The sequence below is a fragment of the Carcharodon carcharias genome, chromosome 5 (genome assembly GCF_017639515.1).
Source record: "Carcharodon carcharias isolate sCarCar2 chromosome 5, sCarCar2.pri, whole genome shotgun sequence".
NCBI classification, from domain to species: domain Eukaryota; kingdom Metazoa; phylum Chordata; class Chondrichthyes; order Lamniformes; family Lamnidae; genus Carcharodon; species Carcharodon carcharias.
In genome coordinates this window covers 75842346-75861849 of record NC_054471.1, presented here as the reverse complement: position 1 = coordinate 75861849, position 19504 = coordinate 75842346, and the positions used below count along the sequence as shown (strand labels likewise).

At 41.1% G+C, this 19504-nt stretch overlaps 1 protein-coding gene across 3 annotated transcripts in view; it reads right to left on the bottom strand.

Annotated features, from left to right (window-relative positions):
• prim2 (DNA primase subunit 2) overlaps positions 1–19504 on the bottom strand; it is a 212825-nt gene that overhangs the window by 6092 nt on the left and 187229 nt on the right. For all 3 annotated transcript variants that reach the window (XM_041188639.1, XM_041188641.1, XM_041188642.1), the window contains 3 exons: positions 17696–17822; positions 14389–14471; positions 4346–4414 (listed from right to left, as the gene is read on the bottom strand). In XM_041188639.1, the coding sequence (XP_041044573.1) occupies positions 4346–4414; positions 14389–14471; positions 17696–17822 (279 nt within the window). The remainder of the gene's footprint in view (positions 1–4345; positions 4415–14388; positions 14472–17695; positions 17823–19504) is intronic.

Sequence of the window (19504 nt, the reverse complement as noted above, 5' to 3'; positions counted from 1 at the left end):
GCATGCTTTGTTTGGTAACCGGATGAGTGTGGTCAAAGACAAAAGGTCCGAACATTTTGTGACGGGGAAGCAAGTACACATTATAGCGTAAACAGCAAAGTCACTGCAGCTTGAAGGGTTGGAAATTATAACTATAGTGAAAAGCAAATTCTTCTAGATCACTTCACATGGGTGAAATTATTAGAATTCACATGGGTAGAAACACCAGTATTGCCTTTGTTTACCTTCTATTACTGTCAGAACCATGGACTAATGCAATTGTACAAAATCACCAGAGTGTCCTGAGCACTTCAACTTGTCAGCTTTTCATGCAGTTAGCACATTTAACACAGGATGAAGTGCATACTAACAACAGAACACGACCTTGTTGGTTTATGTACATCATAGGCAGGAAGCTTCATTAAGGGGTGGTGCCACCTCCCGCCACCATGTGCCAAGGTTGCCATCTGAAAAGTCTCTGTTCATCACCTACGATGACAAGGTGAGTCAGTCCCAGACATTCAAAGCAGTGAACATGAGTTCAGGATACCAGTCTTCCTTAATTCCTTGGTATTTTCTCCCAAATTCTAAACACAATTCTTAATTCACAAAAATAAACTAAGATCTGATTCACCTCAAATTTCAACTATTTGATGCAGTGACATAGAAATCATACAGGCATAAGAAGCAATTTATGTAAGCCAGTAACAAACCAAACGAATTTCTGCATTTTCATCATTTTCTTGTCACTCTCTCCCCACCCACCATCACCAAAGGTTGATTTACTTAAAGGTAGCAGTCAAGATCACAAAGGCTGAGCAATCTATCCACTGGTCCCACAAGTCAGGAAGTTTCCAGGTTCAACTGCTTATCTCTGCTGAACTGATTGATCTTGACTGATTCAGTGGAACAATGCTGCAGCCAAGAATCAACACATTTAAGTGTCAGATAAAAGCAAAAAACTGTAGATGCTGGAAATCCAAAACAAAAACAAAAATACCTGGAAAAACTCAGCAGGTATGGCAGCATCTGCGAAGAGGAACACAGTTAACGTTTCGAGTCCAAATGACCCTTCAACAGAAAGTGTCAGTCTGATGCAAAACTGTGAGATTGAGGGTACCCATATTCCCCAACAGTAGATCATAACTCACAGTATCTTTACAGTGCATTCGGCCCATCCAGTCTGCAATGCTCCCTGAAAGAGCGTTCCACCTGGTCCCACTTCCCTGCCTTATCCCCATAACCTTGCACATTCTATCTTTTCAGGTAGCAATCCAATTCCCTTTCGAATACCTCGATCAAATCTGCCTCCACCACTTTTCAGGAAGTTTGTTCCAGGCTCCAACCACCCTCATCGGGTGAAAAAAGTTTTCCTCACATCACATTTACTCCTTTTGCCAATTATTTTGAATGTGTGCCCTCTAGTTCTTGATGTTCTCTTGAGTGGGAACAGTTTCTCACTATTTACCTTGGCCATACCCTCATTTACAATTTTAAATATCACTAGGCCCATCATAGTCCCGTGTTCAAAAAACTGTACATGGGACTTTCTTAAACTGGGAGATGGGTCCTAGGGTGTTGCCATGGCAATCCTGGGCTGGATCCCCACTCTCAAACACAGTGAGCCATGCTCATTCAGAGCAACATCCGGTCCAGTACAGACCCCCACCCAACCCAGCCCACCCCACCCCAGCACACACTCCCACCCCACCTCAGCACACACTCCCACCCCACCTCAGTACACACTCCCACCCCACCAAATCTCAGTACAGACTGTCATGAAGAGATTAATGTCTGTAATGTTATTGGAAATTATTTTTCAATTGGACTTCTAGTAGGGTATTGGTATGTGTCTGTGTGTGTGTGTGTGGCTTAATTAGATTGAAGACAGCTAAGTTGGGTGCTTTGATGTACAGTCATTTGAGAAGTTAATTAGATAAACGTAAGGAGGAGAAGGTAAAGTGTAAATCTGTATTTGTTGTATAAGCCATTCAAAGAAATGGGTAAAATCTTGCACCTAGCTGGGAGACACCTAGCAATGTGTTTATATTACCAATAAAATTGGGGCAATTAAAGGATTATTGTCAGGAGAAATAAAATTTTTAAAACTTAGCAATACAATGGAAAATTTACATTCAAAGGGAAAGCTAGGTATAAACTAAAAGGAGTTTGTGTGTGAGGGGCAGAGGCATATAAAATCCAACCAGCCTGTAAGCCCTACAACTGTGTCGGAAAAAGAAGCAAATTGAAAGGAACCTCATTTTAAGTTCTTAAGGTCAAATGTGCTTTGCCTGGTGTCTGTTTAATGTCTATGGGTTTTTGTTGTCTTGGTGAAGATTTACCTGGGAGTGAATAATGTGTGTTTAATTTGTTGTTAAATTAATAAATGTTTAATTTAATTTTATATAAACAACCTCGTGAAACTTGGTAGTTTTATTACTGAATTCAGATCTGCAACTCAAACAAGCCACTTGAAAATACAGGTTATGACAGTTGTTCAAGTTTCCCTCTGGGATTTAAACAACTCAGCCTTTACCAACTGCTGTGTCATAACACAGAGTCCCACCCCACTCCAGCCCAGCCTGGCACTGACTCCCAGCCGCACCTTAGTAGAGACTCAGCCCACAACACTTCAAGTATAGACTCCTACCCTACTGCACCCAGTACAGACTCCCACAGACACCCCATTCTGGCTTTCAGAATGCCCCTTGCCTCCTCTTTTTTCTAATTCAACTCTACCATTCAATAAGATCATGGCTGATCTGTTTGTATTTTGAGTTCCACTTTCCCATTTACCCCCAATAACCTTTGATTTCCTTGCCTACAATAATCTACCTCCCTTGGCCCAAAAAATATTCAGCGACCCCACCTCCAACACCTTCTGAGGCAGAGTTCCAAAGTTACACAACTCTCAGAAAAAAAATCTCATCTCTGACCTAAAAGGGCAACCCCTAATTTTAAAAATGCCCCCTAATTCTGTACTCTCCCACAAGAGGAAACATCCTTTCTATGTCTGCCTTGTCAATACCATTCAGGATCTTATATACTTCAATCAAATCACCCCTCACTCTTCTAAACTGTGGAAACAAGCCCAACCTCTCCTCATGAGACAATCCATTCATTCCAGGTATCAACCTAGTAAACCTCCTCTGAACTGTCTCCAACTCATTGGCAGAATAGTGAACCAAATGGGTTTTTACAACAATCGATGATAGCTGTCATGGTCACCATTACTGAGACTAGCTTTCTGCATTCCAGGTATATTAATTGAATTCAAACTCTACCATCTGCCATGGCGGGATCTAAACCCATGGCCCCAGAGCATGAGCCTGGGCCTCATGATTAGGAATCTAGTGACATTACCACTATGCTACCATCTCTCCAATTGCTGGAAGAAAAGAGTGAATAAATTATTTGACTGACTAGTTAGTTGGGAAGGGTAGCTTTGGAAAAGAAAAGAGAGAATTTGATAGCATATTACTCCCTCTCTCTCCTCCTTTAAGATGGACTTAAAACCTCTCTCTTTAACCAAGTTTTCGATAACCTGCCCTAAACACTCATGTGGCTCAATGTCAAATTTGGTTTGATAACCCTCGTTTGAAGTGCCTTGGGATGTTTTTAAAGGTGCCACATAAATGCAAGTTGTTGTTGTTTTATTACTTTGGTTACATCTTAGTATTCCCACCCCGCAACCATCCCCAAACTCCTCACCTCACCGTAAAGAGGTGTTCTGTGGGATTCATGAAGAAAAAACACAATACACTATCAAATTATACAGTGGTGGACTACATTTACAATCCTTACGTGGCAAACTGCTACTGAATCAGCATCCTGACTGCCCACAAGTTTTAAATACTAGTCAATTTTCAATCTTAACTTTCTCCCCCTCCCCCTCTCCCCCAATACTTGGCATCATTACATGTATGCTCTTAGCACTCTGCTCAAGAATGACATCTTCCTTAGAATGCCCAGTAAAAACAATTGTCATTTTGATAAATGGTCCAGCAAAATTTAATTATTTAGATTTAATTATCTATTAATAAATTGTGATCTCAGCTGACAGCACCTAGTGTAGCTAATTGTAGTTTTAACTCCTTGAAAAAGAACCATTGGCCAAATTAATGTATCAGATTTAAGTGTTCAATGTCTTCCTCCCCCTCTGAAAAAACATGCCCAAACTATAAAATGTTTCTATAAAATACTAAATGCCTTGGTAATAAGACTGTAAAAATTAACAAATGACGACAGCTAATGATGGATGCAATTATTCTTCTGAGACTTCAACTTTCATGCATCAGTTACAGTCACTTCTCAAGGCTGACAAAGCCACTCATTACTGTGCAGTGCAAATTAAACATGTCCTTACATTGTGGGTTAGCTCAAAGTATTTCTGACAGGCCAGCTGGTAATGCATCCCTTTGACTAAATCCAGAATCTGTAAGGGGAGAAAAAGAGAGGTTTATTGAGGAAACTTGGCTTTTCCAATTTCTAGATTAATGCATAGCAATAAAAAACATTTTAAAAATCTCCAGTGTCATTGCAAATATAGTGATCACAACTAGTGAGAGAAAAAATACAAGGTACATTGGTCTGATTTTGTGACAACTCCTCCTGACACATTCTGCCTTGTAGCTGAAACCCTGCTACAACTAACAGCATTTAATCTAGTGGATTCGACAGATAAAAGGAACATTGTGTGGGATTTCTGCTGTTCCAATGATTCTAATAACTTCACCCTCACAAAAGCTAAGCAGGACAAGGGAATGAATGGCCCCAGCCTGAGCAGCTATTACCAGTGTCACTGTAGTTACTGTCATGCACTCTGTTGCCTAATTCAAGCTAAATTTAATCTATATGCCTTTGTACAAACTGCCATTCTTATCGGTTTTCTGCAGCACTTGCTGGGATCTGTAAAGCTGTGCCTTTATTATGCAGCTTAGCGGAATTTCCACTCGCTCCTCACCAATCAGACATGCTCCAAATTGGTGAAATGAGGAAATAACCATCCTCTAACAAAATTCTGAAAATTTGTTGATGTCTCTTATTAGCGATGGCTGCACTGTCAAATGCAAGCATTTTTTGGACTTCTAACTCCTGGTAGTCATCACTGAATATGAGTATTGGCAGATGTCTCTGCCAATGTCACTGAACAGGAGATCAAAGCAATGACATTGTTAAACCTTGGCAAAACGTCATCCTTTGACTTCAATATTACTGAGTTCCTTCAACAGGGCTGCCTTAAATTAATGGAAAGATTTTAATCTAACTATTCGTCAACACAGACTCTCACCTGTCAAATTCTTTAAATGTTTGCCCTGTATTTTCTCTCCCTCAAATGCAAGATAGCGACCAAATGAAATCCATCATAAGATAGAATGTCACACACCCACGAGAGCAATAAGATCTGCTATTGTTTTACTTATTAATAAAGCGAAGGTAAAATAAAACAAATTTCACAACTCTCCCTTGTTCCACGTCATGCTAATGCCCTGAAGACAGTTCTTGGTTCTGCAGTCATATTAAAACACAGAACTGCAATGCCATCAACACCTCTGGATTTCAAATGCAGGGAGGCATAAATGTCAACAGCCATTTTAAGCCTTGTTCATTTTATGCTGTAGGGCTGTGTTGCAAGCACAAAGTTTCAAATGTTCCTTACTTGAGGAAGAAAAAGGGAATTTGCATTGTTCTAACAGGTTTTGCCTACAAGATGGGTGCTCACTCAAAACAGGACTGAGCAGGAAGCATACTCAGAGTATGACCCAACTTATACCGAGCTCTCCCTCTCGCATATAAAATAGATCTGGAAAAAGTATTTGCCTTTTCATCTAACCGACACGATATATGATCATGTTTTGAAATGTGTTCACAAATGCACAATAAAAGCTGTGCCATGGAATAGGGAACATAGGTTTGTCTGAAATGTCTTACAACAGCTGTTTCCTGAGGTTTAGTCACACCGCTGTGATGAAGGAGCTAAGCAGGAGTTGTGTGCATTCACTTGAGAAGAGAGGAGGAAAGGTCTGAGAATTGCCCATTGCCCATTATCCAACTGTGTTCCAGCAGATTCACTCTCATTGATGAATCAAAAGATTCAGTTCAAGTCCCACTCCAGAGACTTGAACACAAAAGTGAGTATGACACATCCACTGTGGAACTGCTGCACTGTTGTTGGTATCGTCTTTCAGGTGAGAGATTATTTTGCCATTATAGCTGGACATAAAAGGTCCCAAGGCCACTATTACAAATATTGGTGAATTCTCCCCAGTGTCCTGGCCAATATTCATCCCTGAACTATTATTGCTAAAACAGTGGTCATGGACAAATTAATGAAAAGGTCACTGATCTAAAACATTAACTCTGTTTCGCTCTACACAGTTGCTGCCAGATGTGCTGTGTATTTCTAGCACTTTGTTTTTATTTCAGATTTCCAGCATCGCAGTATTTTGTTTTTGTGCCATTATCATTTTATTGCTCATCCTTAATTGTCCTTGTTCAGTCACATGTAGGCCAGACCAGGTAAGGATGGCAGATTTCCTTCCCTAAAGGACAATAGTAAACCAGATGGGTTTCATGGTTGCCATCAGATTTTTAGTTCCAGTTTTTTTTAATTGAATTAAAATTTCACCATCTGCTGTGGTGGGAATTGAACATGAGCATGACCCTGGGTCTCTGGAATACCAGTCAGTGACAATACTACAATGCCACCACCTCCCCATATTGCTGTTTGGGATCCTCCTGTGTGCAAATTGATTGCAGCATTTCCTCACATTTCAACAGTGGCTACAATTTAAAAAAATTAAGCCTTCATGGCTGTGAAGATTTGGGACAATCTGAGGACGTGAAAAGTGCTATAGAGATAAGTACTTTTTATTAGTCAACTCCTTGCTAGTGGTTCTGAGCAACACTGGGGAGAGGTTCGGGCATTGGGCTCAGTTGCTATTGGTGTATGGTTTGGAATGACAAATGAACTGGTGAAAATGTAGGGAGGGTCAATTTTAACCAGAATGAAAAAAAGAAATTATGAAATTTATTTTCCAGCAGCAGAATTTCCTTTATCCATTGCTTTAACATTCTCAATAAAAAGGGAAAGTGGTGGTGCAATAGAATGATACAGCACAGGAAGCCATTCAACCTCTTGTGCCTGTGACAGAACGATCCAATTAGTCCCGCTCCCCTGATCTTTCCCCAGACCCAGCAATTTGTCCCTTTCATGTTTATCCAATTACATTTTAAAAGTTATTATTGAATCGACTTCAATTACTCTTTCAGATCATTAACAACTTGCTGCATAACTTATTTTTCATGTTACCTCTGTTTTTTTGCCAATTACTATCCTCTGGTTACTTACATTCCTGCCACTGGAAACAGTTTCTCCTCTGTGACAAATTGCAACATAGCAGTGTAATCCAGCCAACGGCCATTGGCCTGGATTTTGAGGTCAATGGTAAAGGAATAGTGCTAAGCCATTCACTTCACCAACAACTATCCACAATTTCTGGGAACTCTCGAGCTTGGACTTGCTCTATTCAGGTTTCTGATCTGGAATGGCACCTTCTACAGGGTATGTGGTGCGTGTGAGTGAGACAACCAATCAGGCTAAAGGCCAAGACACACAGACTCTAAACCAGGATCTTTAGGCCAGGAATTACAAATCAGATTTAAATCACATACAGACATCAATTTAAAGTCCATGAAAGGCATACAGGATTGGCTGAGAGGGAGAGGGGTAAAAGAGACAGAAAAGGTAACTTTTAAAAAAAGTCTCCAATACTAATTTCCTTCACTAATTTTTTTCTCTGAAGGAATGAGACTCCACATTTAAAATCACTTACCTCTCTGGCACTGAAAAATTATCACTATCACAGCATCTAAAATCTCACTTACGAATGCACCAGTCCCGATTTTCACTGCCATTTTTAGTGTGGCAGCAGAGGGCAAGTACAACAAGTTCACACTATTCCATTGATTTCAATGCCGAGACTATTAGCAAGAACTGTCACAGTGCATCCCCTGGGAGAGCAGGCTACCTGATGACAACCTTCAGATTCTGTGTTTAACTGCACGTTGTGCAGACCAGAAGTTGCTGTTCGATTTATCCCGCTGTAACGGTGAGTGCTGTTATTATCACCATTGTTCTCATCGCAAAACCTGGCCCAATATCTTATGACAGAAGGGGAGAGAGGAAGTTGGTAGCGAGAATAAAGCTGGTAAGAAGGAAAATGACTTTTTGACAATTAAAGATTTGGATGGGATACTGTTATTCTACGGAGCCCAACAGATTTTGAGAGGTTTTCCACCTCCAGATTGGCTGGGACCTGCCGAACGGCTCAGCTTATTCTGTAGCAGCCCGACCACTGGGGAATCAAATTTGATATTGTTGCCAGAGAAGACCTGACTTAAATGATAATTATTCTGTCAAAAGTGCCGCCCAATAATAATAACTGCCATTTTCAATGTGAATTTTCAGAAAAAGAGCCAGCTGCACTTTTATCAATGTCATTTACAATTCTCATGTACAATATCTAGTATTGACACATGCAGTTAATAATTCATAATGCATTTATTATTTTTAACACAGATGTTTATGGTACAAGTGCAAAGATGGATTTTCATTTTTAGACATCAGGAGCTCAATAATTATCCATAGTGGGACTTGTCCATTGCACAAATCAACATTGTAGGGGGCAACTTGTGTGATCAGGTTGAGGGGACAGAAACAAAGGCTAAAGCATGAGAATTGATTAAATTAAGACATTAAGTCCAAAGCATCTTGTTTATTTTCCAGAATGCGGGAATTTAGCAAAACGGCCCAGGTTTTGCTGACAAAATTAACAATGAGTGTTAATGGTACTCGCTGGTCCTAATGTGTAAATCATCCAGCAACAGTTACAAGTTCAGTTTTGGGTGGGGGTGTGGGAGGAGGGGAGGGTCAAAGTGATTTTTTTTCTATTACTTTTGTGGGCCAGATTTGCTTTTTTGTTTTTAATCTTGGCATATTGATCACTTGTCAGATGCAGTAGAGGCCAGAGTGACAAACACACCACCAAAATAGTAATCACCAAGTCTGCTTCATTCTTTTGTTCATTTTAAATTCCCACTCCTAGAATTATCTCCTCATCCTAACAGCATAACTTCTATTCCTTTAATCCTCATGTGATTTTCTAGCTTTCCCATAAAAACATCTATATTAGCTGCCTCAGCTAATTAGCCCTGATTGGTAAGGATGATCAGCCATGACAGCATTGAATGGTGGAGCAGGCTTGATGGGCTGAATGGCCTACTCCTGCTCCTTTGTTCCTATGTTCCTATTTCAGCATTATGTTCAAATAAATAAGTTAGTATTCAGAAAGATCAATACTGGTACAAGATCAGAACTGATACATTTTCCATATTCATAGCCCTGCAAGAATGTATTTTTTAACCTATTATCTTTACTGTACCGAGTGCTTGATGCTATTACAAGATTGAAAAAATGTCAAAATAATCCCAGTATCGAGATCTTCAACTTGATCAGGAGAGCCCCTTCACCAAACCACACTCTCACAGAGGCAAAGGTTCTCCATTATATTGCCACCTGTGACAACTTGGAAGCAGTATAGTAAGGAGAATTTGTAATTTCTTTACCAGGTCTATGGAATCTGTAATTGTTTTTAAGAATGTGAGAAAAGGACTTTAACAGTTTGTATCAATTGTAATGGGATCAATTGTAATTTTCTTGGATAAGAAGAAATACTGGTCCATAATACCTGGCAACCCTCGACCTGGAAGCAGTACCAACAGGAACTTAAGACAGAAGCCATGTGGCACAAGGAGAGCTACAGACTGAAAGGAGAGCTTCAAGCAGGAATTGGAGAGTGAAGGTGATCAGCACACAGATGCAGTCGCAAAGGGAAAGCAGACAGGCAGAAAGAGGAACACATCAAATTCTTGTGAGAAGCAGCAAATCACGCTCAGGAAGAGTCCGTTTTTTTCTGTTTGGTAGAAAAGGAGACAGGAGGTTCTTACAGGTTAAAAAAGTATTAAAATTGGAAAGTTATGTGAATAGCTCATATTTTTTCCCCATAAGTGGCCAAACCATGATTCGGGGTGTTATTCATTGGTTGGCTGAAAAAAAATTCTGGAAAGCTACACCATTAGGGCTGTCATGATTTGAAGGAAAGAGGGTTCGTGGCAGGGTGCCTTGCCGATGATAATCGTATCCATGAAACTCAAAGGTAAAAGCTTTTGTCAGTAAGGATTCCTGACTTCCCCTGCATGAATAAAGAACAGCATTTTGTGGAATTCTGCAGCTCCATCAGGCCACATTTGTGCAGGGAGTAATGCCTATGGTCTTAGAAAACCCCCCTCTGTTGTATCGACTATCTAAAGTGAAATGTATCTTTTTATTTCAAGTATCATTCACGTTTAACTTACGTTGGTTCAGATTTGTGTTAAGGTTGAAGTTACAAAAAGTGTAATCTTGCTGGTAATTTCCTCTTTGCTGGGGGTGGGGGAGTGTCATTTGATAAGTGTGGTTACATTGGTTTATGGTTCCTCCATGGGGATTGTAACACACCAGTCAAATGAAATAAAACAGCACATTGCTACCAAAAGCCAAGCAGCAAATATACTAGTTGGAACTGGGACAATACTATCCAAATCCATTATGACACAAACGGATGAACAGGAATCCAATTTCGCCGCTCAAGCCAGTTCCACCTGTCAATGAGATCATGGCTGATCTGGACCCAACTCCATATACCTGCCTGTGCTCCGTATCCCTTAATGCCTCTGGCTAAGAAAAATCTATTAATCTCAGATTCAAAATTAACAACTGGTCTAGAATCAATTGCCGTGTGCAGAAGAGGATTTCAAACTCCTTCCATACTTTGCGTGCACAAATGTTTCCTTACTTTATTGCAGGAAGGTCAGGCTCTAATTTTTAGTCCTTGCCTCCAGTCCTAGACTCACCAAATAGCTTCTCTCTCTCTCTACGCCCATCAGTTCCCATTAAGAGCTTGAAAACTTAACACCTCTCCAACCTTCTAAATTCCAGGAATACAACACTAGTTTGTGTAATGTTTCCAAACTCACTATGGAAACAGTTTGACCTGCTTGAGACTTCCCTACAGATTCTACAACCCTCCTTAAATGCCACCTGGGTGGCACTTGCTCAAAGTCACATCGCCTCAAAAAACGCAGCAGGGGACAATCAGACCAGTCAACCTGTTTTCTGGTGTTTCAGTTTGAGGGGCTGATGCATGTTGGTCAAGGCACAAAAACAACTACCTGTTCTTCTGAGAAGACTTCTTTTAATACCCAGCTAAACAGGTAGACTTGGTTGAAGGTCTCAATCAAAATGCAGCATTCCCTCAGTATTGTTTTGATGTGTCGAACTGGAATGGGGCTTGAACCTGAAAGCTTTCGACTCAAATACAACTGTTGATACCAAATCAGCCAAGATGACGCTGACAGAGAGCCAAATCACAGAACAATATTTACCAATTGGTTACTGTCGACAATAGGTATATGGCTCAACTATCAAAACGGTGATTCCCAAGCTAGAAATTTGTGGTCAGTTTTCTGTTACTCAAATAAAAACAGAAAATGCTGAAAACACACAATGAATGGTAGGACCTTAGGAAGTACAGAGGATCAGAGGGACCTTGGTGTACATGTCCATAGACCCCTGAAGGCAGCAGCACAGGTAAATGAGGTGGTTAAGGCAGCAATTGGGATGCTTGCCTTTAATTAGCTGAGGCACAGAATATAAGAGCAGGGAGGTTATGTTGGAGCTGTATAAAACGCTAGTTAGGCCACATCTGGAGTACTGTGTGCGTTCTGGTCACCACATTATAGGAAGGATGTGATTGCACGAGAGAGGGTGCAGAGGAGATTCACCAGGATGCTGCCTGGGCTGGAACATTTCAACTATGAATAGCGACTGGATAGGCTAGGGTTGTTTTCCTTAGAGCAGAGAAGGCTGAGGGGGGATCTGATAAAGATATACAAAATTATAAGGGGCATAGATAGGGTAGATAGGAAGAAACTTTTTCCCTTAGCAGAGGTGTCAAGAACCAGGGGACATTGATTTAAGCTAAGGACAGGAGGTTCAGAGGGGATTTGAGGAAGAATTTTTTCACCCAGAGGGTGGTTGGGATCTAGAACACACTGCCTGAGGGGATGGTGGAGGCAGGAAATCCCACAACATTTAAGAAGCATTTACGTGAGCACTTGAAACGCTAGATCATACAGGGCTATGGGTCAAGTGCTGGAAAATGGGATTTGAATAGGTAAGTGCTTGATGGCTGGCATGGACATGATGGGCCGAAGAGCCTGTTTCTGTGCTGTATAACTCTATGACTCTAACTCAGCAAGCCTGGCAGCATCTGCGGAGAGGGAAACAGGGTTGATGTTTCGAGTCTGTTTTACTCTTCTACAGAAGACTTTTCTCTGCAGAAGAGTCATATGGACTCGAAACGTTAGCTCTGTTTCCCTCTCCACAGATGCTGCCAGACTGCTGAATTTGTCCAGCATTTTCTGTTTTTATTTCAGATTTCCACCATTCGTGGTATTTTGCTTTTGTCCGGTCACTCAAACTTGCTCAACGGGGTTGGCTGAGGAATAAGTCCTGAGTTGACTCCATTACTGAACAGAGACACATTCTACTCAAAAGGAGGGGAGGACTGAAAGGGAAACAAAACAAATTCTATTCAATTCATGGTTTCCGCTCTCCTGCAATAGGGCAACAGTCCCAAAACATCTTGGATAAAATCAGCCTAACTATCCCAACTTGGGACAGAATCACTGTGATACATAGTACTTATGTGCAGAAGTGGGAGAAAAAAATAAATCCCCTCAACACAGCCACAACTTCCAATACCAGAAACACAAAAGAGAATTTTACGGCACAGAAACAGGCCATTCAGCCCAAACGGTCTATTCCTAATTTGGATGCTCTGCACAAGCCTCCTCCGTCAGCACGTTTTGATTTTGAAAAAGGTCCAAATTATTTGAAAGCAGCAATAATATTTTTCCACAGTGACATGGAGTAATCAGGTTTTCACTTCTACATTAAGATGGGATTGGTTGAAATTGGCACTGTGTGCTGAATTAACCAAAGAGAAGGAATATATTGACAAATGCCAGAGTTGGTAATCAACAAGGAAATGCACTCAAACTGTTAAGGCAGATGTAATGAAAATATGAAGAAAAATTCATCTATTTTCTCCCCAAGATAAGGCTTGCACAATTCTATTTAAGCTTCCAGGGGAAAATTCCTAAGAGGAATTTCTGATGAAATGCATTTAATTTCCTCCTTCTCCACACACTTGGGGATTTGTTGGTTTGCTGCTTATTATTTTTGAAAGATTGAGCCCTTTATTGTTTCTCAGGGTCATCACAGCAGCAGGATGTGTAAGAAACAGCTGTCCATTCACAGCACACTCAGTCTTTCTCCTACAAGATTCACAGTATCTGTGCTCTAAAGATCAGATGTGCCTTTTCACAAGGTAATTAGTGACAGAATCTGTCACAATGGGAAAGTCACTGAAGTATCACATCACACCCTTGTGCTCCAGCTCTGGATTTATTGCTCTTAAGAAAGCAATTGCTTAAATTAATCCTTTTCAATGATTGTAGTCCAAACATGGGAATAAGACTGGGCTGTTCAGCCCCTCGAGCCTGTTTCGACAATCAATCAGATCATGGCTGGTTTGTATCTCAATTTCAAACCTGCCTGGGTTTGTTACCCTAGTTCCTTTGCCTAAGAATCTATCAATCTGTGTTGGCATTTTCAACTGATTCCCAGCTTTGACATCTATTTGTAGCAGAGTCTTTCATATTTCCATTACCCTGTGAAAATGTGCTTCCTGACATCACCCCTAGGTCTAGCTTAGTTTTAAGATTATGCCCCCTTGCTCAGGACTGCCCCCACCAGAGGAAACAGTTCCTCTCCATCTACCGTATCAATTTGAACACCTCAATTATATCAACCCTTAATCTTCCATGCTCAGGGAATACAGTACTTCAAGAATATGGCAAAACTTGTATGAGAGGGAGGTACTTGACCGAATTCACAACTTGCAGAACAATCCCACCCATTCCAACCATTATGAAAAGAACCTTGAATCCTCCCCCTTGGGTCCCCCTCTACACTCCTTTCCCTATCAATATTTCAAAGACACCTCAGTGTTTGGGGAACTGAGGGCTACTGAAGGTATATTCAACACTTGCATGTTATGGCAACAGAGAGAAGTGAGCGTGGAGTGACAAGAGGCAAAGTAGTTGCAGTTTGCTTACAAGGTTCGCTTTCAGTACTACACAGCAGCGTGCACTGCATCTGAAGGATTGTTCAAAGAATGGCGATAACGAGTTGACATGTATACAAATAGCACGGGTTGCTGCTCATGCAGTGGAACCACTCACCTGACTAATTCCTGCAGAGGGAGTTTTATAGGACTGCAACTTTTGCTTCAGAAGTTCAGGATCACTGTGGCGGAATGGACATCCTGAAAACAAGATCATCGTAGAAAGAATATTGAATTACCAGTACATGGCTTTAAGTTAATCATCAACTATTCAATTATCAGATCACCACACATTCGTAGTGTTTCAATCAAAACATGTCAAGCATAGTCAAACTAAAATGCTAAAGGAGGATATAAAAGCTTGGTTGAACAGGTGGATTTTAAGGAGAGATACAGGAAAGGCAGGGGTTTCCAGGGAAGGAATTCCAGAAAAGATGATCTGGTGGCTGAAAGCAGGCTTGCCAATTTTGAAACACGGGGAAAGAGGGAAGAGTTCAGAATTGAAAGTACAGAGATTTTTTATATGTTCACGGGATGAGTGTGTCGCTGGCTAGGCCAGCATTTATTGCCCATCCCTAACTGTGGTGGTGAGCTGCCTTCTTGAACCACTGCTGTTCATGTGGTGTAGGTATACCCACAGTGCTGTTAGGAAGGGAGTTCCAGGATTTTGACCCAGCGACAGTGAAGGAATGGTGATACATCTCCAAGTCAGGATGGTGCGTGTCTTTAAGGGGAACTTGCAGATGGTGGTGTTCCCACGCATCTGCTGCCCTATCTTTCTTGCTGGTAGAGGTCGTGGGTTTGGAAGGTGCTGTCGAAGGAGACTTGTGAGTTCCTGTAGATGGTACACACTGCTGCTACTGTGCGTCGGCGGTAGAGGGGGTGAATGTTTAAGATGGTGGATTGGGTGCCTGTCAAGCGAGCTGCTTTGGGTGTCAAGCTTCTTGAGTGTTGTTGGAATGTTGGGGGTAACAGTGATAGGGTGGGGCAAAGGATTTAAACATGGAAATAAGAATACTAGAAGCAGAGGACAATTGGAAGCTAAAGAAAAATTATTGAAAACTGAAAATATTTGCTTTTGCAGCCTCTGTGCAGCCTCCTCACTGCTTACTTTCCCATCTAACTTTGTACCATCAACAAGCTTGGATACATTACACTTGATCCCTTCATCTAAGTCATTGATATGGATTGTAAACAGCTGAGACCCCAGCACTGAACCTTGCAGTACCCGAGTTACAGCCTGCCGACCCAAACAATGATCCATTTATTTCTATTCTCTCTTTCTGCCCATTAACTAATCCTCAATTCTTGCTAATATATTACTCCCAAGCCCCCATATGACATCATTTTATGTCATACACTCTTGAATGGACCTTACTGAATGCTTTTTGAAAATACAAATACACTACATCTACTGGTTTCTCCCCTGCTAATTACTGCCTCAAAAAACTAATAAATCTGTCAAACATAACTTGTCTTTCATAAATCTGTGTTGTACAACTTTCTAAGTGCTCTACATCAAGTTCCAAAAACGATTCTAGCATTTTCCTGATAACTGATGCAAGGTTAAGTGGCCTAAAGTTCCCCATTTTATCTCTCTCTTGGATATTGGGGTGACATTTTTACCTTCAAACGCACAGGGACCATTTCAAAATCTAATGGAATTCTGGACAATCCACTATCTCTGCTTAGAGTATAGGCCATCAGGTCCAGGGGATTTGTTAACTTTCAGCCCAATTAATTGCTCCAGTACTATTTCTTTACTAATAGCCTCTAAGCCCCTCATTTTCAATGGACCTTAAAAACAAGGCCTCAGCTGCCCTCAAGTGAAAGTAAAACATTCCACTGCACTATTTGACAGAGAAGTTCTTTCTGGTGCCTTGGCCAATTTTTATATCTCAACCAGCATCACTGATAGGGCAATATCAAACTGCTGTTTGTGGGATCTTGCTGTGTGCAAACTGGCTAGCTGCATTTCCTACACTACAACAGTGATCATGCTTCAAAAGTACTTGATTGGCTATAGGGCACTTTTGAGGTCATAAAAGGAATTTATATCAATGTTAGTCGTTCTTTCTGACATTCGAGAAACATCTCTACAGTATTCCCACCTCCAGGTACTCAGCTGCTGCAATGAGTCTCTCAAGTAAGCTATGGCCACAGCAGAGTGCTCTTCAAAGGCATACGATGGCGGCTATATTATTTCAATTTATTCCACGGGTCAGCTTGACTTTTCTATGCTTTTTATTTTTAAATAGTTGCTCATTCTCTAATCCCAGCAACAAACATAAAACCCTGTGGTAGCAGATGGTTGAAATTTCCAACCCTCCCACAAAACTGCTGCATAAAATCAGTCTTAAGAATGAAACTGAGGTCAACACAGTTTCATGCTAGTTTTCTTCATAGCACTTGGTTCACAAAATAGATAGACAGTCTAGGATCTCCTTCAATTCTGGTCTCTTGTGTATTTCTGATTTTTACCACTTCGCCCTTGGCAGGCCTGCCTTCAGCTGCCTTGGCCCTTAAGCTCTGGAATTTCCTCCCTAAACCTCTCAACCTTTTTCCTCCTTTGAGGCACTCCATAAAACTTGACCCATTAAGTGGTTCAGTACCAAATTTTGTTTGATAGCCCTCCTGTTCAGAGCCTTGGGATACATTAACGGAGCTATGTAATGCAAGTTGTTGCAGCTGAATACTGTTCCTTCACCATAAATTTGGGTCAGAATGTCTTAGGCTGCAAGTTGCCGGACAGTACAATGAGACAAGGCAATTTCAATCCCTTCCAAAATGGATGGTTCCGCAATACAGGTCCGACTCTAAAATCCTTCCATCCAAACAGGAAAATCGGTGCAGCAGACTGCAGCCTAAGGTTGTTCTCCAGGTTCAAGTTTATCCAAAGAGTAATGCTGAAGACTGCTGTGTGCCATATTCGGGACACACTTTGGAATACTTAATGAGGACACTGGGTACTATTTCTCCCAACAATGGCTCCACCCAGTGTCAGGTTGACAGGCAAATGGAATGAACTGTTATGCCATGGGAAATAAATAAATCGGTCAATGTCAAAGGAACTGCAGCATTTCAGTAAATTTAACATATACCATATGACTCTCTTAAGGCTTTTACTGAGACACTTGTATGTGCCAGAGAGCATCTGCATGCCATCCATCTCAAACATATGAGATGCCAGCAATAAAACAGTGCTCAGCAAAGTGCAGCCTGAATGGATACCTCTTGGCTAACCTCGTTCAGCTGCAAGGAAAAGCCAAAAGTGTAATGGAGCAGAAGCATGACAATGCTGACTGGCACAAGCTGCACACTCGACAAGTGCCCTGCTGGCAATCCAGTCAAACAACCAATTTCCCATTCCTACCTTAAAGGTCTCTTCACACAGCGGGAGGAATGTGACTAGCTTGTGAACTCACCATGATAATCCCCTTGACTTGGCGGATTCGACATAATGATCTTCATGCAGCTGAATGGGGTATAGTCCACTCTCTTCCCTTCCTTTCCAAAGTTGTGGCGTATATTGTAGGAATATAATTTATCAAACTAGATGACAAAGCAGAATAGAAATGTGTGCATTATTTATTATTTGGTATACGCTAATAAGTAAAACACCCATGTCTGGAATATGGTGGAAAATACAGATGATTGAATTATGAATGTTCCCACAGCGCATAACAATGCACGTACTTAGGATCCATATCTAAACACTGCTACTCTTGAGATTACATTACCATGCAATATTTATCTTCTGTAGGGCACTCTGATGTTTGCAAAGAATCAAAACAGGAAATATCCATTTAGACCAGAAGTTTCTCATTATGTACCACAGTCTACATCAGAACTCATACAAATTAATAAAATATTTCATGTACTTGGTAACTTTATTCCTTTTTTGAACCCCATACAAGCAATTTTATTAAACTAACCTAAGCATGTTAACAAGGCATTTAAAGATAAAACACTATCCAACTGAACCCCAGTCAGAAAAGGTAGGAAGATTTGAGTGTTGACCTATGCACAACTGAGTTGGATAACTGTCCTCACGGTGGTTGGGATCAGAATCCCACTGTGACCATCTCATGATGGCCAGGGTCAGAACTCCACTGTGACCATGACACAATGGTCAAGTTCAGAGCCTCACTGTGACCACCTCATGATGGCTGGGGTCAGACCCTTACTACAACCACTTCACTGTGACCATCTCACGATGGCTGGGGTCAGACCCTCATTGTGACCATGACACGATGGTCAAGTTCAGAGGCTCACTGTGACCATCTCACAATGGCCGAGGTCAGAGCCTCACTGGGACCATGATACTTCACAATGACCATGATACCTCACTGTGACCATCAAATCACAATGGCTGGGGTCAGAACCCTAGTGCAATCATCTCACTTGTCTGGCAGCTTTCAGTCGCCAAACTCTCAAATGAAGCAGTAGTTCTCACCTATGGGAAAAGTTGCTTTTGGGGTGCTAGGGTTTACGAATCACATGACATGACCTTTTGTTGATAAAGAACATAATTAAAATTGTTCCAGAAAAAATTCTCGCTCCATAATTCTCATCATGTGTGAAGGGAATTGACCACAGAAAAATAAATCAATGAATTTGCTGTCTTGGTTGCTCATCGAGTCATGCAGCCAGGTTTTCTGTCATTACTCTGAGAATCTGCATGGTGCATATCAAATTGTTAATTTGGACTTTCTTCTGACAATACACAAGTGAAAAGGCTGGTAAGAATGAAAACTAAGAATGTCAACCTTGTTCCCTCATTAACTGAAGGCCTCCTAAGACTATAGAAAAAATATTTCAAATGTGCCCTTGACTACAGTAGCTTCTTAGTAGACAGTAACAAGCCAGAGACAAAAATTACTTCACCTAAAATTTTAAATCCACTTCATAATTTATGCTGCAGGCTTCTGACATCTTGATTAATGAGCTTATTCTCCCTGGTTTAATCACTGGGAATAACTAGAAGCCAAACAGATCTCTTGGTGCACAAAAATTAAAACTGCACAAGAAAGCCTCTCAGTATTTTTGTCAAAAGGAGCTGTTGAATGCAGAAACCTGGAGAGTATCAAGTACCTAGCAGCTACTTGACGTACTGAGGTGCCTGGACTTGAGTGGGGAGAGAACACAGGATCAAAACCTAAAATTACTTGAGACACGGTGACGTGGACAATCCCACAAAGAAACTTTTCTCCTTTGGTACCCAGCATAAATTA